The 26,387-nt window shown below is 44.6% G+C and overlaps 1 protein-coding gene across 4 annotated transcripts in view; it reads right to left on the minus strand.

The window, feature by feature from the left end:
• Positions 1-26,387, minus strand: part of AGAP1 (ArfGAP with GTPase domain, ankyrin repeat and PH domain 1) — a 676,738-nt gene that overhangs the window by 123,628 nt on the left and 526,723 nt on the right. For all 4 annotated transcript variants that reach the window (XM_036766640.1, XM_036766638.1, XM_036766642.1 and 1 more), the window contains one exon: positions 10,740-10,901. In XM_036766640.1, the coding sequence (XP_036622535.1) occupies positions 10,740-10,901 (162 nt within the window). The remainder of the gene's footprint in view (positions 1-10,739; positions 10,902-26,387) is intronic.

Raw genomic sequence — 26,387 nt, forward strand, 5'->3', positions numbered from 1 at the left:
TCCTCCTTGAGAGGCCATTTCCCTGCTCTTCAGCAGGACTTAGGTCTGGGCAGTAGTGGTGTCAATAAGGTTGAAGTCAAGGGTCGTTCTAGAGCTCTTGGGATGAACTGCCCACCTTGAGGCAGGAAATCCCTTATCCCTGAATGCTTGTGATAACTAGATATCAGCCAATTAAGCTTAAAATTGTATGGATAAAGAATATTTATTTCTCCTCATTATTATAAAAGGGCCAAGTAAGTGGCCTGTTTTTGTAAAAGTGCCAAATGGTGTTGAGAAATATACATACATACAGATGTATAATATTATGTGTTTGTCTATCACACATATATGCATATGTGTGTATATATAGAGATATATTTATTCTTTAGTGTCACATTGAGAAAATGCCATAAATCTTTTAGTTTCGAATCCTCCATGAGTTTTTGTTTAGTTTCATATTTTGTCTCATTTATATAGATTTTTCCAGGTCTGAGAGAGGAACATCAGAGTCTCCTTTTATTATTATGTTACTACTTATCTATTTTTGCAATTTATTTGCTTCATCCTTTAGAAATCAGGAAAACAAGAACCCAGCGACTATGATAACAATGCAAGTCCTTTTGGACAGTACAGCCATTTTGATTCGAAATGATAATGACCAACTTGTCCGACCAAAAGAAGAGATCTGATAAGATCCTTCTTGCTACTTCTCTGTGGAGATCAGGGATCAAAGGTGCAAAACATTCATATCACATTTGATGTTTTTTTCAGTTTTTGCTGAACTTTTTTATTCCTCTTTATTATGATGGAACAATCTCTGGGAGTGGAGGGGGGAAGGGAGGATACAGTAGGGAATGTCAACGTTCTAAAGGCAAAAGATAGTGACACAAATCTGATGAAGGTTCTTGTGAAACAACGGACGATGGCTATTCTACCATCAAGAACCTCTGGTCAACAAGTCTCCTTGACTCGACCTGGCCTTGAGGAGAAAACCTCTGGTTTCTAGTTTTCATCCACAGAATTTAGAAAAAAAAAACAGTCAGGAGGAGCATCATGGTTGAGATTCCTCATTGGAAGTAGAATGTATCATACATTTCTATCTATAGGAAAAAACTCACCTCTACCTCAGAGGATCATGATTTTTAGAGATGGAAGACACCACAGAGACTGCCAGGCTGAACAACCTCATTTTAGAGATGAGGAAGCTGGCTCAGAGAGGGAAGTGCCTTGTCCAAGAGCATGAGGTGGGATGTGGAAGAGCGAGGATTTGAACCCAGCTCCTCTGGCTCTAAGCCCAACACTCTTTGCACCACCCTACATTTCCTCTTGGAATCCCCAGCTTCCTTCAAACCTCCACTCCAGTGACATCTTTAGGAAGGCTGCCTTGGTCTTTTCCATCACTTGTACCCAACTCGAATGGTTATTATCTGTGACATGGGATAAGTCACTCAAACTTCCTGGGACTCAGTTTCCTTCTCTGTGAATAGGGGGAGGGGGAGATTGGACCAGATGACCTTAGAAGTTCCTTCCTGTTCTGAATCTAGGAGCCTAATATTCCCTACATAAACTAACACAGTTCACGCAGACAGGACTGACCTGATTCTGAGCCTACTTAGGGGGAGTTTTCTTATTCCCCATTACTTCCTTCATCAGTTTTTTTTGAAGGCCAAGCATTTATACTTTTTAATCTACTAATTCAGCACGAAGAGAGGATTCCACTTCCGCACTAGAACAAAGCTATTTGGATTCTTTGCCCTCTCCCGCCACCCCCAAGTAGAAGGCAAGTGACTTGTGGGCATGTACTGTTTCATTTTTGTCTCCGGGCACATAGTAGGGGCCTAGTAAATGCTTATTAGATGGAAATGAAGCTGAAAAGGTCTTTCCAGCCTGGAGATTAGAAAGAAAGAGTTGCCACAGAGCGTCTATTGGATCCAACCAAACCCTGCCATTCCTTTAAAAGGGGAGGGAGAGCTGTGAGAGTTAATGACCTCAATGAATAGAACCTTTCCAAGCGAGAGCTGGGGCTGCCAACAGATGAACTGAGAAGGAAACCCACAGAACAGTTTAGTAGCATGACCCAATAGCACCTAAGGCTTAACAACCTCTCTAGCTCAAAGGAATCCCAAATGAGCCTAGAATACAGCAGGAGGCCAACCTCAAGATTGGCTGACTTGGGCAGAAAAACAGAGCAGATAATGGAGGTACCACCAGGAGGAGGGAAAGCTGAGAACATTCACAAACTTGTGCTCCAAGGAACAAAAGAGACAAATGGCCTTTGCAATGACCAAGTGTCCTAATGGCCACTTAGAGAACAGTGAACAGCCAGGAATACTTACAAAAGGGGGGAACAGGGGAATGGGCTGTTTTCATCCTGTCACCAGAACTCAGGAGAAAAGGATGCTGAGTCCTTCTGTCATGTCATTGACTCTTCAAAATACTTTCTAATCATCAACTAATTCACTGCGAGTTTTCCTAAGGCATCTGCAAAGATGACTGAAAAGGGCATTAACAGATAGGGCTTGTTTTGTCTTTTTTTTTCTTAGAAAGTAGGAGAGAATCTGGGATTACTACTGGGTAATTTGAAATAAGGTAAGCAATATGGGGACACCTGGCTGCCTTGGTGACTAAACTCACATTTCCCATGTGGTTAAACAGTTGTTCAAATGGGAAAGCATTTATTAAGCACCTACTGTTTCCCATGTGTTTGGATCAGTCGCTCAAGTCAGAAAGCATGTTTCCCATGTTTTTGTATTAGTCATTATATTAGGAAGGCAGAATTTGTGATTTCAAAGAGAATCTCATATGTGCCTAAAAGGTCCGGAACCGCAGGATATAAGGAATTCTCTAGGCAGAAGGCAGGAGAACTAAAGTATGTATTTACACTCCACAATAACAAGCCCACAAACCAGCGTCCCCATTTTGATATTTTCATCAAAAGCTTCCAGGCCCAATAAGTCTGCCTTACAAGGGTAATCAGAAGGCCACAGAGAAGCGAGATGGTATAAGGCAAAATTGTATACATGCTTCCCCTCTATGGTAAGAAGATTACCCACTAGCCTCTAGTCAGCTCTGCTACTGGCAGCTCAGCTTCGGCTGTAGGTGTCTCTGGCTCCAACCGGAAAAGGAAAGGAGGATCTTCAAGCTGTCCTCTCCCCTCTTATAGAGTTTTTGACATCATCAAGCGCCGCCTGAACGACCAGGGCCGATTGGTTCTTGACTTGGCCCCTCCCCCACCGTAGACCACGTTAACACACCTCCCCTCAGCCAGCCCTACGACTCATCACACAGGAAGCTCTGGTCCTGCCCCGGAAGAGCAAGCCCCAGCGTTCAGGGAAGCTCAACGAGGCGAGCTGAGTCATTCAAAGAAAACAAAGTCCATTCTGGCTACAGTCATTCAAGTCAGAATGCATTTACTAAGCACCTACTGTGTAGCAGAATCTTCCCAAGTTGCCCCCTCCTCACTGCAATCTTTCCACCCTGGTTATACATCGCTCCCCCACATATGCTCTGTGAACCAGCCAAACTGAGCTTCTGTCAGTTCCTCACACACAACACTTCATCAGTGTTTGCACTGTTTGTCCATTCTCCACAACTGGAACGCTATTCCCCCTCATCTCTGAGTGGTTTCCTTCAAAGCTCACCTCAGTACCATTTTCTCCATGGAGCCTTTCCTCTTCCCCCCAGTTGAGCTGGAAAGGGAGGTAATCATTGTATATAGAAACATCAGTAGGAAATAATCTTGGGTGAGAAAGGGGAGGATGAGCACCAACCACTTGGGGAGAATAGCTCTGTGTATTAGGCAGCACCTAGGCTGAGCTTGGAAAGGAGCCAGGGATTCCAGGAGCGCTAAGGAGGGAGAGCATTCCAGGTGTGGACATAGCCAATGTGAAGGCGCTGGGGGATGGTAGGTTGTTTGGGGGTTTGAACAAGTAGGTCAATCTGTGACATGGAATCAGTCTAGAAAGATAGGCTGGAGTCATACATAGCATGAGGGGCAAGCAATCCTCAAGGCAGTAGGAAGCCAATGAAGCTTCATGGAAGGGGAGGGATGTGATCAGAGCTTGCTTTAGGACTATCAGTCCAGCAGCGGTGGGGAGGAAAGGCCAAAGAAGTAACTCCCCTAGGAATTTTACTTATTCATTCCACAAACATTAAGCATCCACTGTGTGCTGGGCACTACGCTAGGTGCCAGGGGAAATCTGAGCAACATAAAATCTTCAAGGGATTCTATGAAATTAGAATGTAAACACTGAATAAACTTGCCTAAATCCTCCGGATCTTTCTCAGATAAGCTGCTGTCTATCCTGTCTCCGCCATCTTGGACTTGGGAAGTACAAGAACATATTGGTGGGAAACAGATCAATGGATTAGTAGCTCAGGGTGAATGCACACCTGGGAGGAAACCCTGTTTGATAAATCAGGGGAAAAGAGAAGCCTGAATGACAAGTCCCAGAAATCCTAACATGACAGCCCAGAAGCCTTCTGCAGTGGACCAGGAGGCCAGAAACGCGGCTGGTGCTTTCTTCTTGGGATTTAAGGATCAGACATTCTGAGTGAGGAAGGACTTTAGAGGCATCCAGCCTCACCCCAGACCCCATGTCACAGATTACAAAACTGAAGCAAAAGGAGACTGAAGTGACTTCTACTGATCTATGCATAGGAGGACTGCTACAGAGGGTTTCCCTGACAGTTTCTGTCATGCAACTCTTTCAAATTCCTTAAGCAATACTGACTTTTAGGGGAAGTCACTGGGGCAAGAAAGCTCTCAGACTCTAAAAATTCAAAGACAAGAACCGATTTAACCATTCACTTTGGACTTACCCAAACTAGACAGGTAGCGAAAGGTTGGATCCACAACAGGTCAATGCAAACACATAATCAATTCAAAAAGTCATTTGCTCTTCCTTCAGAACAGCAATAGCCACCACTTGTGGAGCACCTTAAGGTTTGGGAAAGGTGTAAATATATCATTTATCACATTTCAAGCTCATGACTCTTCTGTGAGGGAGGGGCTCTAAGGGTCTCTCTTTACAGATGAGGAAACTGAGGCACAGGAGATGAAGTGGTTTTACCCGAAGTCATCCCTCTTATAGGTGTTGAGGCAGCTGAGAAGTGGCCAGGCCAAGACTCAGCAAGATACTCATCTGTGTTTGTGTACAGGCACATACATGTGTTTGTGATAGATTATTATAGATCACACACACACACATTAGGTATGCATGTAAATATATAAATAAAACTGATGTTCCCTAAAAATCAGTATTCCCCAAGGAATTTGAAAGGGTGGTAGAGCAGAAAAATTGTCATATCTATGAGATAGTTTTTATATAAATATATATTATATATAAATGCACAGAAAATAAATATATATGTAAATGTACAATTATATTATATAATAGTGTAACTTGTAGGATTTGCCTCATCCACTTGTAATTTTATATATTTATATATGTATATATACACAAACACACATATATACATATACACACTATATATGGGACCTCTGCATGGTTGGTAGAATTATGAATTGATCCAATCTCTCTTGAAAATGATTTCATATCATTTGAGAAAAGTTGGGCAGCTATGTGTCATAGCAGATAGAACACTGGGCCTGGAGTCAGGAAGACTCATCTTCCTGAATTCAAATCCAGCCTCAGACACTTACTAACTGTGTGACCTTGGGCAAGTCACTTAACCCTGTTTACCTCAGTGTCCTCATCTGTCAAATTAGCCGGAGAAGGAGGCAAACCCCTGGTATCTTTGCCAGGAAAACGGAGTCACAGAGAGTCAGACACAACTGAAGAATGACTGGACGGCAACCAAATAGTTACCAGATTGCTCATCTCCTTTAATCCAGCATTCTCTCTGCTGGCCATGTACTTGAAGGTGATCAAAGATCGAAAGGCCACAAATATACCCAATCTTTTTTTGATGGGAAAACCTGGGGGCCAATTGATTGTTACATGAATGTAGTGGAACAGCTCTAAGAAATGATGCTTCTATGGAATTCAGAGAAGCATGGGAAGGTCTGCATGAGCCAAGAGAAGCAGGACAAAGACAGCAGAACCAGGAGAACACCATTCACAACGACTGCGATGTGACTGAAGATGAATCCTAAGAGGCATCAGCATCCAAAGGCAAAGACCAGTCGAGGTTTCCGAAGCTGGCTGATAAAACATGGGGAGGTGGTGGACAGCGGGCGTGGAGTTTTGGATCCGAGAAACTCTTTTCCTTGTTATAATGGAGCTTTGATGCGTGTATGCGCAGCTACAGGAAAATGACTACGGCATTAAAAAAAAAAATCAACAAAGCCTTAAAAGCCCTTTAGAGATGAGGAAACAGCTACTCAGTTTAAACAAGACCGTAGTGTCGGCTGCTCTCAGGCATGGAATTTAACTGCTGATGTTTAACGTGCAATAAAAGCTAGAGTTAAGAGAACAAACGCAATGAGGAAATAAATAGAAACATTGTAACAATTAGGGTGGAAGGAGTGCTCAGATCCACACGTGGGCACTTTCTCCATTAGATGGAAAAGATCAGCTCGTCCGTATCAATCTTGCTAATTTCGATGTAGTTGTCCCTAATATTTTTGTGCGTCCGGAATCCCTGGGAAACGGCAGGTTTTCTCTTTGGCGGTGAAGGACTAGAGGAGTAAGGGTCCGCCTTCACGCCTACGTGGATATGAACAGCAATGCAGCCCTTGCTTTCCAAACACTTTTCCTGTGAACGTCAGTCTTACGGTAGGCATATTTAAAAAATTTAAAAAATCCTCTGAAACAAAAGTTTCCCGACATTGAAAATTAACTAGAATTTAAGAATTTTCCTCTACGTAGAAACAAAATTCAAGGAGTTTTGACTGAGTTCTGTATATAGTCCTCTATGTTGGTCACTGGGACATTTAGCTCTAATTAGCACAAGGGTGCCCAAGATGACTGAGTGTGATTCAAATTCAAAATTTAAAAATGTATCTTCGTTATCTTCTGAAATGATGAAATGTTTACTTGACAGAAAACATTCTTTACATTTACTGCAATTTAGTTCGATCAATGGCCATTGATCCGAACCAAAACATCCCAGGGAAAGTGACTCTTGAGGGTTGATCCCTTGTATGCTTTCTAGAGAAGACTAGAGGCTCCCTTAGGGCAGGAATGTTCAGTTTCTGTCTTTGTATCTCTAGCAATGAGCACACATTGAATATTTAATCAATGGACAGGGAGACTTCTTGTCTCTGGAGAAACTGGCAATACCATTTTCATAGAGCAGCTATTTGTTTATCTCAAGAAAGCAAAGACACTGGTGATTCCTGCCAAATGGGCTTTTTTGTAAACTTCTAACTTTTAAAATTCACTATCCACAAGTCTCCCTCCAAAATGCCTGTGTTAGGACATCAGGCAACAGGCTGAAGACAGGGCTGTCCTTGAGGTTGTAGATGCCTGGCTGCCTTCAGTTCTGAGAATCCTTCAGTCTATCTCTGTTTGCCATGCCTTTGCCTTGGTTGGGCCTCATGCCTGGAGTGCCCTCCCTCCTCACCTCGGATGTTTAAATGGCTAGTTTCCTTCAAAGCTCAGCTCATATGCCACCTCCTGGAGGCCTCTCCTGATTGGCCCTGATGCTAAAGCTTTCCCCTTAAATTATCTTTTAAATGTACTGTGTATCTGGCTACAGAGGTGCACAGTGTCACCCTCAATAGAAAAGAAGTTCCTTGGGGTCAGGGACAGTTTTCCTTTTGTCTCTGTGCCTGGCACGTGGCCTGGCATCTAGTTTGTTGATTGACCAAAGAGAGCATGTGTGTGTAACTTTCTGTGATTTTTTTGCATCCACGTGTAGATAAATTTCCAGTCACTAGGCTATCACTTTGGGGAGGTGCCCAGGAGCACCTTCCCAGGTCTTTTGGAAGCTCCTGGTCCATGCTGTCTGTCATTCCCTCCCTGGTTTAGCAAATGTGTGCCCGCAGTCCCATGCTGAGCTGGCTGCCCAATTCCAAGTTTGGTTTCTTCAGTTGGACAATGAGAGCATTTGACTAACTGCCTTCTCTGGTCCCTTTCTAGCTCTACATTGTGAGACTGAGAACCTTGCCGTCCTGTAAAATGGGGAGATTCACCAGATGGTCTCTGAGGCCTTTTCCAGGTCTCCATCATCCTCTGATCCCCAAACTCATCTCACAAATCCCTTTTATTTAATGCTTTCCTCCAGGTGCCTTTGGAGAGACAATGGCCCCATTGGCCCCAATGAGAGATGAGGAAATTGATGACACAGCAGTTAGGTGACTTGCTCAAAGTTCCACAGCTGGACTTCGGGTCCAAGGCTCATTTCACCAAATCATGTAGTCCCCCAAAAGAAATAATTTATTTGGTTAGAATTTGATATTAACAATTTGCTATTGAAAAGATGGAATATAAGTAGGACAAGAGCTTTCTTTTAAAAGTCTGTTAATGGATCCGCCCTCCTTTACCAGGGGTCACTTGGTACAGAGGGACTTTTTCATCACCCTGTGCAATGGGATAGTGATAAAATGGCGCACCAGACAGCAAAGAGGCTGCGAGGAAGCTAAAGATGTCGAAAAGGACGACACCACAGACAACAAAACATCACAGCAGCACTTTGGCAGTAGCAAAGAGCCAGGAACAATGTAAATACCCAACAACTGTGGCTGCACAACTGGGGGATGGCTAAAGCATTACGGGATGTGACGTGCCCGGAAACAACCAACAAGAAGAAGACAGACAAGCGTGGAAGGGCACATGAACCGAAGTAGGGGAAAGTCAGGAGAATCAGAAACTTACACCCAGTGACCACAACAATGTCACCGGAAAGAGCACCAACTCCAGAATGTTACCCTGAGTACTGGGAAATGAGAACTGAGCATTGTCCCAAAGAAGCGCGATCAGAAGGTGTTCTCCCCTCCTATCTGAGAGAGCATGAGATGGCGCCATGCTTTGCCACACGATATTTAATTGCACTGAATTGTCCCCATCCCTCCACCCTTTCAATGGCCTCTGTTACAAGGGGTGCTCCCTGGAAGGGGAGAAGGGACAAATGGTGCTGATGTCAAAACAAAAGACAAATCGAAAGAATCAGGAGCGCTATCATGGCAGCTATTTAAGGTATTTTCTTAGAGAAATAGCATTGCAACTTGTAGCTGGGAATGGCCAAGCCAAGACACAGAGCAACACTTCTCTTTCTTCCCAGTTTGAGTCTGGCCTGAAGCATAAGTGGGCGCAGAGCGGAGGTAGCAGAGTGGCTGCCTCCGTGGAGAGATCAGAGCAGTCACACTTTGGCTTCCTGGAGGAACTCAAAGAGTTTCACCCACGATTTAAGGATGTGGCCACATTTTATTTTTTACAATCTCTCTATGATACAGGCAGGGCCAGGAACTACGGCAACATTCAAGATGAAACAGGTAAAACAAAGAAAGAATTCTCCTTCTGAGGGAGGTGAATGGGGGACCCCTGGTCTGACCCCACAACTTTCCAGTCCTTCCTCCTTGCCTCCAATATGCTTTACTGTAGAATGTAACTAAAAGGGATAAAAAAAGACTAGGAAAAGAAATCTGGAAGAATTCAGAGCGGGCACAGAAGTCGTGACAATTCAGGCTAGCTACACTGTCCACACACGCTACCCAGTTCTCTCAGAACTGATTGAGTGGCTATGACCGACCATGCAAAGACTGTATATTCATACAGTCCCTACATGCTACTCAATTCCCTCAAAATTCAGTTGAGTAGCTTCGTAAAGAGTATAAGGATGAAAATTCCTGTCTTTCAATAGATACACTAACGAGTCTGCCTGGAAGCCCTAGGTTCCAGTCCCACAGTGATGTGACTCTGTGGGCTCACATCTGGGCCCTGGGCCATGCCCTGAGACTATGACTTGCAGAGACTCAGAACCGGAAAGGACCCTAAAGAGCTTCTTATCCAAACTTCTCATGTTACCAATGAGGAAACTGAGGCCCAGAGAGGTCATGTGATTTGCCCTACGTCACAAAGGAGTAAGTGGTTGAGCCAGGATTCAAACCCAGGTCTTTTGCCTCCAAAGCTGGCATTTTCTCCCACCGTATCCTGGTGCCTCCATAGAAGACCTTCAATCAAGAGAGGGAGTGAGTGATACATTATTGTGGACATTTAACAGACTGCAGGACTTGGACACATGGTGTCCTTCTGCATCATTGGGATGGTGGCATGATGTCTGTGTGAAGGGGATTTACCTGAGGAGATGAACTCCCCTTGGTATGTGTCAGTGTGATGGGGAAGACACAGCACTATGGAACCACCCCAGCCCTGGAGTGTCAGGAATGACAAGAGGCCTTGAGCTTTCTCTCTGGCTTCAGCACCTTTGAGGATGAGGGGTTCTAGCCATTAGCAAAATCGAGGCAGCAGTTCTCACACATTAACAACCAGTACTTTGAGAAGTACTCCTCACAACCTTGCTGTTTTAGGAGACCAAGTGACTTAACATGAATTCACAAGGAAGCTGTGATTTCATTGGGATAGGGAATCCCCTTTCCCAGCAGAAATCATACCCACTCATGACTTAGTAGATCAGGTCTAGGGAAGTGCCTTTGGGACACAGAGGTAAAGTAACTTACCCAGGGCCACCTAGCTACTAGACTGTCAGAAGCAGGATGTGGACCCAGGTTTTCCTGCCTCCAAACTCAGCCCACACGACCCATGAAGTCACGCTGCTGCTATTTAACAACACACTAGAAAACACAAATCAGTAGCGAAAGGGCTTGGATGCCCCAAGGCACGTGGCCTCCTTACCTTCAGCTGTGCCCGAGAGGCCATCGGCTTTGAAATTGCTGGTACTTTTCTTCCGTCTATGTTTTTTCCTGTTGGCATGAGGGGAAGGTGGAGGATCGAGTTTGGGGCTCGTGGTGCTGGATATGCTGGGGCTCGAACAGACTGAATCTCCCAAACCTGTATCTGCAATTTGACACAGAAAAGTTAAAAGAACTATCATTAAAATGAATTATGATTCGATTCCATTCAACACACTCCTCTTTGAGACTACATGGGGCAGAGCAGGTACTGATCTGCTTTGATAAAGTTCCCCCAGGTCTGATAAAAAAAAGAAATCTGTCTGCCCATCTGTCTATCTAGCCACCTATCCTGTCTGTCTGTCTGGCTGCCTAATCGTCTGTCTGTCTGTCTGTCTCTCTATCCTGTCCACCTATTTGTCTGTCTCCTAACCCCTCTGTCTATCTAATCTATTTGCCTGTGTTTGTATATCTATCCATCTGTCTATTTAGTGTATTTGCCTCTCTGTGTCTATCCGTCTCTGTCTCTTCTCCTAAGATCATGGGATTCTAAAGTATAAAGGACACTGGAGAGCATGTCATCCCAGCCATCTATCATAGATCCCCACCTCTTTCTGCTTACAGATGAGCCCCACATTTCTGGTTAGCAGTATGCTGTGTTCACTTGCAAGCGTTATTAATACCCTTGGAGCCTAGTTTTGGAGACGACCCTCTCAAGATAGAAGTTGTTTAACATTCCCTGGGTTTAAAATATGAGCAACCCAAGTGTATGAGGCTTCCAAGCTCGGCATTTCCATTTCTGAATAGTCTTCTGGCCTGACAAGGTATTCCTCAAATTGAAAAGAGAGAGGGCCCCTGAAAGCCCCAGCTTCAGGAAACTGTAAATGAGTTCCAGCTCCAGCCCACTGGATGCAATCTCATCCTCCGGAGTGAATACAAATAATGCATTTTATTTTGTATCAATTACAGGGCACAGAAATGAATGGCCACTGCCGCCAGTGTTAAATATGGAGGAAAGGGGGGGGAGGAAAAGAAGGCACGCCGAATTAAAAAAAGCCAGCGCCTCATTACTCCACATCTCAACCGGCTCCGACGGAGGCGGCGGCACCGTGCGATGCGTCTGCTCTGCCACCGTCCCGCGCGCTCAATGTCAGCCATTAGTTCTTCCCAATCGGGCATCGATGTTCAACACACACCCCAAAAAATATATAACACGAGCCATAATCATAACAATCTGCAGCCTCTCTGAGCTTCAATCCCTGAAGCGTGAGCTCCAGGAGCCGTTTCACTTTTCACTGGGGAAGATGACAAGCATGACTGGAGGCAGAATAAAATAACATTCCGTTCGCATAAATATCAAACAGCCTGCTAGAGACTGATGGGCCAGCAATGTATTCTTAGCCATCATTCCGGCAGACAGGCCCAAGGACACTCATAACTTACTTTACAATCATTTAGTTTCAGCTCAAGTGGAAAACGTGACAACTTATCTTGGCTGACAAGATGCCGTATCGAACCTTACAATTAACTGGCCCCCGATGATCAGCCCAGCCCATCATTAGCCCTGGCGGGTTTTGATGGACTGTTGTGAGCCCATCTCCTTGTTGATGGCCATCCCTGGAAGGGTGGGGGTGGGGTGCAGGACATCTATTTTCTCCATCCCTACAGATATTCAAATCTGTACGGACGGGGATTCTCAACGTCTGGCAAATGTTCTCCGCTGGAGAACATTTCTGCATGGGGTCAGAAGGAGGAAGCAGGGCTTTATGTTGGAGAAAAGCGCCTCTGGATCAAGTTCCCACTTCCATCTTCGTCCCGAGTAACACAGAGATATTGGAGACGCCTCGAAGCTGATCGAGGCCCGGACGGACGCCATTCCAGGGGAAATGGAGATCGACGTTAACTCTTTTCCTTGGACAGGAGGGTTTGGAGAAGAGTCTGAGGGGCAGCGCTGTTCAGAACAGAGGCAAATGCTGCCGCAAACATTCTTAATAATAAAACCCCTGTTGATCCGCCTGCCGTTTGGGTTTTCCTAAGATGCTTCCAGTGAATCGACAGACGATAAGCTGATATCCCAGTATTTTTATTCAATTATAAAAGGTAGTTATTTATCCATGGGAGCCCCAGTCTGGGGACCTTTAAATATAAAGCAGTAAGAGCAGGACAGGAACTTCCTCTCAGGCCATTTTTACTGCTTATGCTCATCTGCAAATGAGTTAGGGAATAACAGCGCACATTTCCAAAGCACTCTGAGCTTGGCAAAGAACTCTGCATGCAAACAGGGCCTCATTCCCCCATTACTTTGTGAAGCTATCTCTTTTCTTTCCTTTGGGACCAGGCCTGTGATTTCACTGGAAGAGGAAACCCCCTCTACCAACACAAATTAGCACCTACCCTGGAAGTCAGAGACTTGGAGTTGCAAAGGATCACAAAGCCAGTGTGTGTCACAGACAGGAAAAAAAAAAAAAGAGAAATCGAGGCTCAGGAGTTAAATGACTTGGCTGGGTAAGGAAACAAGGTGGGATTTAAATCCAGGCCTCTATAATTCCAAGGCCAGCACTCTACGTGCCTGGCCATCTCCCTCCATGGCACCCAATACTCCTAGAGCCACATGAAAGGCCTTGAAATCCTCATTGACCCCACCAGATAAGGCCAACACAATGATTGCCCCCTTTTCTCTTTCATTCTACAAACACTTGTATTAACTGAGACCGACTCCTTGAGTTTTGGGGGAGCCCCAACTAGGGAGTAGGAGTGTGGGAGAGGCAGGGTAGGGATGAGAGGGGAGTCCCTGAGACTTCCAAAAGGAACACACAGAAACTATTAGCCATGCTTCTCTCAGAGAGCAATCACCTACCCCCTTCTCCCCCTAGCCCCCCAAGTAGGTCAGATGGATCCCTCCAACAGAATGGTGCCTCCAAGTATTCCAGAGAAACCCTAATGAGCTGCAGGCCACGAAACTCTTCATCAAACCACTGCGGAAGTCAACTTGTTCAGAAAGTGAATTTCCCAGAACAAAAGCAAATAAATGTCTGATTTCAAGTTTCAAGAAGGTTCCTGAACCATTCGGAGCCTAGACAGATTTGTGGCTTAAAAACAAAGTCCACTGCCAAGGATATCACAACATCCCCGAGCAAAAGGGAGCCCAGAGTGCTGCTCACAGCCCTGACCCAAGTTTGGGTCCTTGGTGATGGGCCTGTGCCCAATGGAAGGAAACCTCCTCCAATCCCCATCTCTAGAGATATAGCAGGGGCCAATATTCTTGGTACTTTCCTCTTGTGGCCAACACTGTTCCCAGAGCAGGCCCATGGGAATCCAGGGAAGGGGAGGTCCTCAGAGGTTGAAGAAGATTCGTCATTAGGAGGGCTGAGAGGGACTGCACTGAGGGCAATGGAGGGTTATCAAGGGGGGAGGGAGGAAGAGCATATGACAGAAGGGGTTGGGATGGAGAGGTGCAGGTGAGCTCACTACCTGCTGGATCCTCGAACCCTGACTAAAGTAGCTCAAAGCGGAATGGGCGTGTCTCCTTCCTGCCTACCTTTAAGGACCCCAATTGCTTAGTGTTGGCATTTTTAACAATCTCCATTTGTTATTTGTTTGTTTTTCCTTTCAGGTCTGTAGTTTTGTGCTTGGTTTTGTTTTCTTCTTAGTTGTTTTAAGTCCTTAAAGATAGGCAGGAAGAAGAGATATACATTCATTTAGCCACAGGTCTCTAGCCTTGGGAGGAGCATGAGAGATAAAAAAGTGCTGCCCTTGGTTTCAAGATGACCTGTGTTCAAATCTTACATCAGATTGGCTGTAAGACCCTGGGCAAACTGACTGCTGTTTCTGAGTCTCAGTTTGCTCCCCTGTGAAAGGGGGATAACAGCAGTAAATGTAGCAATTTGTGATGTGAGAGCTGAGCTCCAATCCTGGCTCTGCCCCTTACAGCCCTCTCTGTAAGATGAGAAGGCTGCACCAGATGGCCTCTGAGATGCCTTCCAACACTGGCACTATCATCCTACTGACGTGAAGGAAATGGGTGAATTTCCTCTATCCCCATCCAATTCAAAAGACTGTGAAAGAGATTAAATGAAGGGTTTGTAGATGAGGAGGCCAGGCACAACACACCAATACGCACCCTGTACGTGTGGCCTGGGACGCCAAGCGGTCTCTGACTAGATATTTGATGGGGAAGGATGGTGGTGAGAACACTTATTTGTAGGGCACAGGTGGGGAACAAGGCTGGGAGGGCAATGCTAATACTGAAGGGGAGCCATTGGAAACCCAAGTATCCATCCCAATTGGGTTGGTTCTGGCTTGGATAAGCTGGAAGGGGGGCAAATAAAACCACTGTGTCAAGCAAAACTCATGGGAGCAGTAGCTGGGTGTGTCAGCCTAGGCGAGAAGGCCTGGGGCTGTTCCTCCCCCACAGAACCAGCCAGTCTCGAGCCAACACAACCACGATCACAAAGACATCATCTGCAAAAGCCCCAGTGTCCCACCAGGTCACCAAACACCTAGTCATCTTCTAATGGAGAATGCAATTTCAAAAAGAAAACCCAACTTGGTCTCCTTGCTAGTGCACATTCCCATGCTTTATGAAGTTTGTCTCTGGAGAAGTCTTTGCCTACATCTCACAAAACACACCTGGAGTCAGCCTCAAAATACAAGGCTCCCATACAAGCCAGGACACAATAAGGTTTCTTATCTGAAGAGACGGAAAAAATAAGGTCTTTTGGGACCAAAGTGGCATTTGTGAACAGCTGCCGACCTGGGGGGGGGGGCCTACAGGACAAGCCACTTGTTTGCATCAGAGTGCCAACAGATGTTAAAATGATTTGTTTCTTTAGAGTTTCCCAATAAGCTCTTTTTTAAAAAAAAAAATAGTGTGTTTGGGATATATTATATTGAAGCAAAAGATTTGCAAAGTACATCCATACACACATATATAAATTAGGGGAGGATTATTCACTTTGTAAAAAGGGTCTCTCGGTCTACCCAGGACCTCTTTAATTTGCAACTCCCTGGCACAATCAAAATGATATTTTTTCTTATTTTTCAAACTCTTTTCCCATGTCAGGTCTTACATGAGAAGGAGCCATTTCAAGAGACGAAGTTTAAACACTAATGAACCAGGATGCAAAAGGACTCGCTGTTAATTCAATCTACTCTGCATCGTCTTCCAGCCATACACAGGAACATTTGATGCGGTGAGACCCAGGGAGCTGAAGATGAAAGAATCCCAGAATGAGAGGCAAGAGACCACATCCTAATTCTGGCTCCACTGTGATCACAGGCAAATCTCTTTAGCGCCTTTCTGTTTATCGATTAAAAAAATTCTTCTTTTATGGTGAACTCAACAAACATTTTAGCATACAAAGGGCACATTGAGAGGGTCACACATGCAGCCAGGAGTCTCTTATTTTTTAAGGGCATATTAAATCCAATTGCATAGTACCAGCACTGCTCTGCCTGGGTGGATGCCCCTTCTGAGAATGGGGAGTTGAGCATGAACTGAGGTTGTAAACCTCGGAAAGGATGAGAGTGTCCTCAACAGAAATAAGGGAGTTTTAAAGAAGAATGAGGTTGCAAAGGAAAGATGATAAGGTGATGGGGTTTCCCTAACACATTTCAGACCTACCCAAAATGAAAAGAGGATAGGGATGGATGCATGTACACAGTACTGACAGGAGGGACAGAGTCTTTCCTCTGAGGGATGCCTACAAAAGTCATGATGTGATCTGGGCTGGGGATGGGGTGAGGTTCCCTCACAGAGGTAGATGCATACCCCTGTAGCGGCTGCTGTGGGTGTCTGGGTGGTGGTTAGGGTATAACTGACCTTTACTAAAGAACATTTTGTGATCATCTTTGTACAGGTGTTGAGTGTGCTTCGGTAGATGGACTCCAAGATCTTTTGAATGGGCCATTTCTCTCTTTTGTACTCTTCTGGATTCTGATATTGCTATGTAGAAATGTTGATTTTTTTTTTTAGGATTATTTGGTATCCTTCTCTGTTACTGACGTTGTTATTTCTAATGTTTTTTGCGACTCCCCTAAGATTTTCTAAAGAAACCATCATATTAAATCTTTATTAAATTTTTCCTCTTGTCTTATCATCAATATTATATTTCTTACAACCATTCCTCATCTCTATTCACACCACTACCACCCTAAGTCAAGTCCAGTTATTGTATCAGCACCCACATTTATTTCCTGATCTCTCGTGCTTCTAGAATTCAACTTTTACTGGGCCACAAAACAATTTTTTTAACCCACAAACTAGTTCATGTCCCTCTCCTGCTTAAAAATCATTGATAGCTCCCTGTTGCCTCTAGGATAAATGGAAATTCCCTAACTTCACCTAATTGGCTCCCCTTTCTTTCTAGCATGATTTCTCTTTATGTTCTACTCTATATTCGAGGCAGATCTGGACTCCTGGCCTTTCTTCAAGACTGACCGATTTGTGTTTTCCTCGGGGTACAGGATTCTTCTGCATGACTTTGGTCGGGTCTGGCCATTCTTCTCTCCTCACTTCAATGTAAACACCATTTATACCTTCTCCTATAGCTCTCTGGTCACTGAGGTGCAGGAATCCCAAGGTGGTGGCTTCATACTTGTCCAGCACATAGACATCGGGAAGGAGATGTTGGAAGGCTGCTTCCATTTCCTGTGTTGATTATATTAATGTACGTTTCATCTTTAAATAACCTCAGGATGATCTGACTTAGCTGGGTCTTGATCCAGTCTTACATTCAGGCTTGTTTTCTTATCAATGGCTCTTGGTTATCGTATGAAGAAATGTTACTCAGAGCCTTCTATCATCCTTCTCTGAAGTGTTTCATGTGAGCCTCTATTGTGACTACCGTATCCCTTCACTTGGCAAGGGAATCAAATGTTTCCTAGCTAAGGGAGTTTCTTGTGGCCTCCCAGGTTTGGTGACTGTTTTACACTGGTTTTAAGAAACAATGATAAACCAGAGGCAATGTCTTTACTTATATCCATTCCCCATGTTTCAGAGCCAAGAGTTTATTAAAATGGATTGGAAACATGGGAATTGTATACACCTTTCTCCTAAATTGTTGTGGATTTTGCCCTTTTGTGCCAACTAGTCATCGTCATGACAGACAAGCAATCTGGAAATCCCAAGTCAGGAATCAACTGTTGACTGTCTGACAATGCAGTTGATTTATTTTTTCTGATTTGAATTTCTTCTGAATAAAGATTTAGAACTAGAAGAGACTTTAAATGGAAACTGAGTCCAACTCCCTCATTTTGCAGATAAGGAAACTGAGGCACAAAGAGGTAAAGTGGGGAATAAAATGCTCTGTTCTCTCCCCTGAACAATGCTGCTTCATAGGATCATAGATCAGAAACCACAAAGAACCTTAGAAGCCACTGAGCCCAGAGAAAGAGGGGGACGGAGCCAAGATGGCGGCTGGTAAGCAGGGATTGGAGTGAGCGCCGTACTGAGCCCCTCCAAAAACCTATAAAAAATAGCTCTGAACCAATTCTAGAAAGGCAGAACCCACAGAAAAGCAGAGAGAAGCAGGGTTCCAGCCCAGGACAGCCTGGATGGTCTCTGGGTGAGGTCTATCCCACACGGAGCTGGGAGCTGGGAGCGGAGTGCAGCAGAGCCCAGCCTGAGCGGCGTGGAACATCCAGACCAGAAGCCGGGCGGAGGGGGCCCTAGCGCCCTGGATCAGTGAGCTGCGGCAGTTACCAGACCCCTCGACCCACAAACACCAAAGACTGCGGAGAAGGTTAATGGGAAAAGCTGCGGGAGTGGAAGGAGTTCGCGGTTTGGCTTCCAGCCCCGGGGGCAGCGGAGGTGGGGCAGCTACAGTTGCTGCTGCTTCTGGCCCCAGGCCCACCTGGTGGGAGGAATTAAGTGGTGGATCAGAGCAGGAGTGCAACAGCCTGCTGAAGATCTAAGCCCAGCCCGGGCTGGGGGTTCTTGGGGAAGGAGTAGTGGGGGTCTGACAGAGCTGGCACCTCCCCCCCAAACGTGGAACATAGAACTCATTAGTCTACAAGCAGTCATACCCCACTGAAAAACTCAAGGGTCAAGTTAGTTGGTTGGGAATATGGCCAGGCAGCGAAAACGTGCCCAGATTCAGTCACAGACTTTGGATTCTTTCTTTGGTGACAAAGAAGACCAAAACATACAGCCTAAAGAAGACAACAAAGTCATAGAGCCTACAACAAAGCCTCCAAGAAAAACATGAACTGGCCCCAGGCCATAGAAGAACTCAAAAAGGAGTTGGAAAAGCAAGTTAGAGAAGAGGAAAAATTGGGAAGAGAAATGAGAAGGATGCGAGAAAACCATGAAAAACAAGTCAATGACTTGCTAAAGGAGACACAAAAAAATACTGAAAAATACACTGAAGAAAACAACACCTTAAAAAACAGACTAACTCAAATGGCAAAAGAGCTCCAAAAAGCCAATGAGGAGAAGAATGCCTTGAAAGGCAGAATTAGCCAAATGGAAAAGGAGGTCCAAAAGACCACTGAAGAAAATACGACTTTAAAAATTAGATTGGAGCAAGTGGAAGCTAGTGACTTTATGAGAAATCAGGATATTATAAAACAGAAACAAAGGAATGAAAAAATGGAAGACAATGTGAAATATCTCCTTGGAAAAACCACTGACCTGGAAAATAGATCCAGGAGAGATAATTTAAAAATTATTGGACTACCTGAAAGCCATGATCAAAAAAAGAGCCTAGATACTATCTTTCAAGAAATTATCAAGGAGAACTGCCCTGATATTCTAGAGCCACAGGGCAAAATAGAATTTGAAAGAATCCATCGATCACCTCCTCAAATAGATCCCAAAAAGAAATCTCCTAGGAATATTGTTGCCAAATTCCAGAGCTCCCAGATCAAGGAGAAAATACTGCAAGCAGCCAGAAAGAAACAATTTGAGTATTGTGGAAACCCAATCAGAATAACCCAAGATCTGGCAGCTTCTACATTAAGAGATCGAAGGGCTTGGAATGTGATATTCCGGAGGTCAATGGAGCTAGGATTAAAACCTAGAATCACCTACCCAGCAAAACTGAGTATCATGTTCCAAGGCAAAATATGGAGTTTCAATAAAATAGAGGACTTTCAAGCTTTCTCAGTGAAAAGACCAGAACTGAATAGAAAATTTGACTTTCAGACACAAGAATCAAGAGAAGCATGAAAAGGTAGTCAAGAAACAGAAGTTGCAAGGGACTTACTAAAGTTGAACTGTTTTGTTTACATTCCTACATGGAAAGATGATGTGTATGATTCATGAGACCTCAGTATTAGGGTAGTTGAAGGGAATATGCATATATATGTACATATATGTTTATGTATATATATAAGTGAATGTGTATGTATGTATATATCTATGTGTATATGTATGTATGTGTATGTATGTGTATGTATGTATGTGTATATATATGTGTATATATGTATATATATATATATATGTAAAAGAGAGAGAGCAGATACAGGGTGAGCTGAAGATGAAGGGAAGATATCTAAAAGAAATAAAATGAAATTAAGGGATGAGAGAGCAACATACTGAGAGAGGGAGACAGGGAGAGATAGAATGGGGTGGATTATCTCGCATAAAGGTGGCAAGAGGAAGCAGTTCTGTGGGAGGAGGGGAGAGGGCAGGTGAGGGGGGAATGAGTGAACCTTGCTCTCATCGGATTTGGCCTGAGGAGGGAATACCATACATACTCAGTTGGGTGTCTTACCCCACAGGAAAGAAGAGGGAGGAAGATAAAAAAAAATAAAAGGGGGGGGGGATGATGGAGGGGAGGGCAGATGGGGGTGGAGGTAATCAAAACAAACACTTTGGAAAATTCAATAAAGTGGGATGGGTTGGGAGGGAGCAAAATGTAGTTAGCCTTTCACAGCATGAGTATTGTGGAAGGGTTATACATAATGATACATGTGTGGCCTAGGTTGAATTGCTCGACTTCTTGGGGAGGGTGGGTGGGAAGGGAAGAGGGGAGAGAATTTGGAACTCAACGTTTTAAAAACAGATGTTCAAAAACAAAAAAAAAGTTTTTGCATGCAACTAAAAAATAAGATACACAGGCAATGGGGTGTAGAAATTTATCTTGCCCTACAAGAAAGGAAGGGAAAAGGGGATGAGAGGGGAGGGGGGTGATAGAGGGGAGGGCTGACTGGGGAACAGGGCAACTAGAATATATGCCATCTTGGAGTGGGGGGGAGGGTGGAAATGGGGAGAAAATTTGTAATCCAAACTGTTGTGAAAATCAATGTTGAAAACCAAATATGTTAAATAAATAAATTTAAATTAAATTAAAAAAAAAAGCCACTGAGCCCAGAGAAAGAAACTCAGGCCCAGGGAGGGCAGACTTTCACTAGAGTCAGACTTTTAGTGTCAGAAGCAAGATTTAAACCCAAGTCTTTGACTCCAAGTCTAGTGCTCTACACCTGAGCCAACCTGGGCCACTATGTTGGCTCCAACTATTCCTTCTGGTCTCATTTGGTGCTTATGATGCTTAAGACCTTCCTTTTCCAGAAAATATATTCATGCTATATGGGAAATGAGGCATCTGAATGACCACATGCTTCTGGCATCTCTCATTTCTTAATCTTCAGCAGTGTTTTCTAACCTATCTTCACTGTCCTGGTCTGTGGACTGAAATCCCCAAATACCAAAGAATGTGCTGACTTAGCTTGGGGAGTTAGGCTAAGTAAAATGAAGGGGTCAGGTCCCTAAGTCCCCTTCCCATGATGACTCTGGGATTCAATGACCTCCCTGGGACTCAGGTTCTACCTCATTTGTAAACTGAGTCAGGTCATACTAGAAGGATGCTAAGGTCCTTTCCAGCTTGAAATCTACTATCTTAGGACACCCATGGTCCTTAGTTTTCTCAATTAGGAATTAAGGAAGTTTGACCAGCTCTAGGTTGTCTCACCTTTTCAATCTATGATCTTATATGCACCAAGACAAGGGAATAGTGTGTGTGTGTGTGTGTGTGTGTGTGTGTGTGTGTGTGTATGTGTTTCACAGAATATTTTGACAATCTGGTGAAGTCTAGGGCCTCCTTAGAATAATTTTTTCACCCTCAAAATATATACTTGAAGGAAATACTGAATTTCAGTTAGAGGCTAATGAAGATAAAGCTGTAATCTGCCCCCCCCCAACCAATCCAAGGTCTCCAGTCTCCTAGAGGTGTTCATGGACCCCAGATTTAGACTCCCAACTCCTAGGCCACTAGACAAAGAACTCCCATGCCTGTTTCTTTTTTATCACTGTCTCTCTGCCATCTAGCACAGTGCCTAGATGATAAAAGACCCTTACATCATGGCCCTTTAATGCAATTTTGGTGAAATGTAGGAGTGCCCACTTTTAATGTACGCCACTGGTATTCTTAAAGCCAAGGCAGGTGATATTTAGCCTCTCTCCCTCCCCTTCCCATTATTTGGCTTCCATGACGGTGGATGTCAGTGGAAAGGACTGAACGTCGAGTTGTGGTTTTACCTATTTCATGGGCAGCCAAAGGCAAAGAATTTATCACCTAGCAGATGGTCTTCTGGTTGAGGCTTTCTGTACTTTGTAAGGAAGGGTCTCAAATGGCAGTCACAAATAGACACCCACGGATAATTTCATTTCAACAGAATACGACTAAAACACCCATAAAGTGGAACTTTGCTCTAACATTACCTGCCATGGAATAGCATTTATTGTAAGGGGGACCCTTCTTGGACACTGTCCTAGAGGGTCATGAATGTACTTAGAATCCTTCTTTGAATGTTGCTTCCCTCTGCCCCCTCCCCCACCTCCCCTCCCACCCCCCCAGGCACCAGTAAACTTTTAGAGACGCACTGGAGCACCCAACATGAAGGAATCAGATGGTGATGAGATCACAGATTTAGAGCTGGAATGGACCTGGATGTCATGTTAGACCCTCCTCCCCCTCCCTCTCCTCAGGTGAGGAAATGAAGGTTCAAGCAAGGATAAATGACTCTCCCAAGGTCACAAAGGTAGCAGAGCTAGGTTTTGACCTTGGATCCTCTGACTCTAAAAATACCCCCTGCTTTTCTGGCTTCCCAAGGTGCTTCTCTACCTTCTCATCCACAAGAAAAATGTCCCTGGTTATAGAGGGTAGTAAGATGCCATGAAAATAATAGTTCTAGAGATGGGAGAGTCCTCAGAAAAGATCTCCTCCAATCCTCTCATTTTACTGATGAGGAAATTGGGGCCCAGAGGGGTACTTACTTGCCCAAGACCACAGGGGCAGTACATGGCAGGCATGGAATTTGAACTCAGGTCCCCAGCTTTGGGTTTGCAGGCCAAACATCTTTCAACACCCAAGCCACCCAGAAATGGTTCATCCAAGACATGTGGGCTTCACTAAAAAAGACAAAACAAAATCGGGCCCCAGATGTGAGGGACAAAGCCTGGATGCTATGATTCCCTTGAGGAACATGTGCCTCGAAGCATGTTCCAATTGGAACTAACCTCTCTCCTCTAAACAGGCAGCTGATAGTTGGGTTCCAAGCAAGGGAAACGTTAAGGGTATTGTGGTTGAAATTGTCATGAGCATCAGCATCACAGAAAGAAAGACAGATGGAGAGAACTAGGAATGAAAGTCTTCAATGAGAGGCAGAAGGTGCCACTGGGGCAGTGATCTTCATGGGTTCCTGGCATCACGCAAACACAATTCACCTGACAAATTGTTTTGCGTCCTCTCTCTGCTGCTGATGGAGAATTTCAGACGGAATAAGTCCCTGTCCATCTCCTAAAGCAACAGAGACCTTGTGTTTGGGCACAGGGGGGAAAATCTGCTGAGGACTCACTGACACTTTTGAGCCTGTTGTCTGAGGTTTGCCTGGAGAAGTTGGGAGAGACTCATGGCTGGGTCAGAGAGGGGGTTCTGGACCTTTTCAGCCATTGTAACCCTTAAATGTTGAGTGACTGATCAATTAATAAGCCATTAATGAAAACGGGAAGACTGCCAACAAAACAGAAATTGAATTCTTCCTGATGATCGATACCAAGCTTGGCCCCAACAAGGGCATATGAGAAGATAACTCCCTCTTGCTTCTTTGCAGAGGTGTGGAATTATGAGTATGGAACACTGATTATCACATCAGACTTCTATTTTTTAATTATATTTATTTATTTTAGGACTTGGTCTTCCTGTCTTGCTATGTGACCCTGGCCAAAGTCAATTCTCTTCTCAGTGTCCCACAAATCTTTCTAAGACTTTAGGTTGTACCGAAGCTGTTGCTACTTGAATAACACCCCGACTTATTGGTTACTGGACAAAGAGCTCCCATGTTTCTCCCTTCTCTCTGATTCTTCAGCACCTAGCATAGTGCCTAGCACACAGTAGGTCCTTATAAGTATTTGCTGAAATGAATGAGGAGTTCCAACTTTTAACGGGTTGGATGATTTTCAAGTCTAAGTCCATGTGTCTCTAAGTCCCTCTTCCTGCCTTTTCCAACATTCAGCTACCATGAGGACGGAAGGAGAAGCCTCAGGAGCAGTGCCTCAGGCCCATGATCATGGAAGAGGGCAGGGCCTGGAGGGGCTTCACAGACGATTACTGACCAACGGCCCAACAAACTCATGCTCTGCTATTTATTATGAGTCACCCTGAAACTCTGTTTCCTCACTGCAAAATGAGGGGGCTTGGATTAGGTGCTGTTGAGGTCCTGAGGAGGGGGTGGCCTCAGGGCCTTTCAGGTCCCTCCCGGTTCAGAATCCATGGTCCTAAGCTACAGTAGCATCACTGACCAGTATCAGCAGAGGCAGCTTCTACACTGGGGATAAAATCACAGGTCATAATCAAAGGAAAGGAGTGGGGGAAAGGGATCATATTCCATTGGTAGAAAGCATCCTTATGTGATGAATTAATCAAGCTTAAGCATTTGTTAAGTACCTACTGTGTGCAGAACATTGTGCCAGGTGCTAGGGTTACAGTCAAAGATGCAATAGCTCCTGACCCACAAAAATAATCGATTTGATTATACATAATTGCCTATAAATAATCAGACAGTCCTTTTGAATTCTGATCCCAGTAAAGTTCCTGTCCCTGTTCTGCGCTCTCACATACACCATTGACTGGAAATAACAAATCTGCCACATCCCCCCTTCAGTCTCTGGTTATGCTTGTGGGTGGAGCAACGTCATCAGTGACTTAAATGGGGGTATCCATTGCATCAAACAGAGGGTCTGGCAACTTGAAAGGCGGCTCTTCAGGTCCCAGGAAATTCCCCCTTCGAGTCTTCCACGCCCGGGCCAAAACAATGGCCAGTTTCACTGGGTCAGGTTTAGGGAGCTGCAGCCAGCTGGCCTCCTTCCCTCCCTCCCTCCATCACGAAGACGCTTTGAAGTGCTGGATTCCATAGGTAATGGAGCCATTGTGACCTTGCACCGAGGGCCCTGTGATCTTGGTATGAGCGACGGCAGCAAGCCTACAACCATGATAATGAGTCAACTAATCTGCCCTTATTAATTGAAGCAGGACCTTGATTAAGCTTGAAAGAACAGATATCTATCAGGGATGCTTAGCCAGAGGTTCTACGCATACCCACCAACAAAACGGAATGGACAGCCCCAAACACACAGCCTGCGTTTTCCGAGATGATGCTGCCAATCCGTGGACGGGCACCCAGAAGTGCCACCATCCACAGACGGAAGTAGGCGTCAACGTCTCACACAAACAAAGCCTGGAAACGGTCTTGTCGAAATATTAAGTGAGAAATTAACAACAGCAACAAAACCAACTCGAATAATTGCGAATGGGGAGGCGGGAAATAAGTGAGGAGAAGCCGGCATTATGAACAGTGATTGCCGAGAGGCTATCTGTCTCTCCCGCTGTTTATGAATTTAGCTAACCTGCTGCTAATGACTAATGACTCCCGTATACATTTGATGGAGATTTTAAGGCTGGAATTAACCTCTCACCCGCTCTTCCTCAAGAGCAAATGTTACCATCCCATTCTCGGGCTCCCGGCAGGCAGCAGGTGAGCCGTGTTATGGCGCCATTTATTCTAAATGGAAAATTTACCAGGGAAAGATGAAAACAGATAAAAATGCTAGCGGATTAACCTTTTCATGGGCACGGAACTTTGGAAACTGGCAAAATCCAATGCCAATGAGAACAGTCATGGCTTCGCATTTAGACTTTCCACTTGTGACTCAAAGTATTATAAACACAAAAAGATGGAAGTAATTTAAGTGACCGCTGAATGCCAAGAGATTTGGCCGCACGGAAGCGACTTACAGTTGGACAGGGAGACGCGCTTGTTCCACCTCCCCAAGCCAAATCTGCAATTAAAAACATGACTCTTTTTGGACCTCTCGGACCCAATTTCCTCAACCCAGAAAAAAAGTATTAAATCTAAGAGGTGTTCTAAAGACACAAGGAGACCATAAGGATGGTAAGGCCTTGAATGCTGAGCTAAGGAGTTGGAATTTATTTTTTCTTTAGATAGTAGGGAACCATAGACAGTCTTGAGCCATAGAGAGACCTAGTGAGACCCAAGAGTGAATAAAAATCAGTCTGGCTCCTGTTACAATCCTCTCCTAATATTCACTGATATCAGTGAATCGTGGGGTCATGGATGTAGAGCTGGAATGGACCTTAAGAGATGTTCTTGTCCCAGTCCTCTCACTTTACAGAACAGGGAACTGAGACTCAGT

The sequence above is a fragment of the Trichosurus vulpecula genome, chromosome 7, assembly GCF_011100635.1.
Source record: "Trichosurus vulpecula isolate mTriVul1 chromosome 7, mTriVul1.pri, whole genome shotgun sequence".
NCBI lineage: Eukaryota > Metazoa > Chordata > Mammalia > Diprotodontia > Phalangeridae > Trichosurus > Trichosurus vulpecula.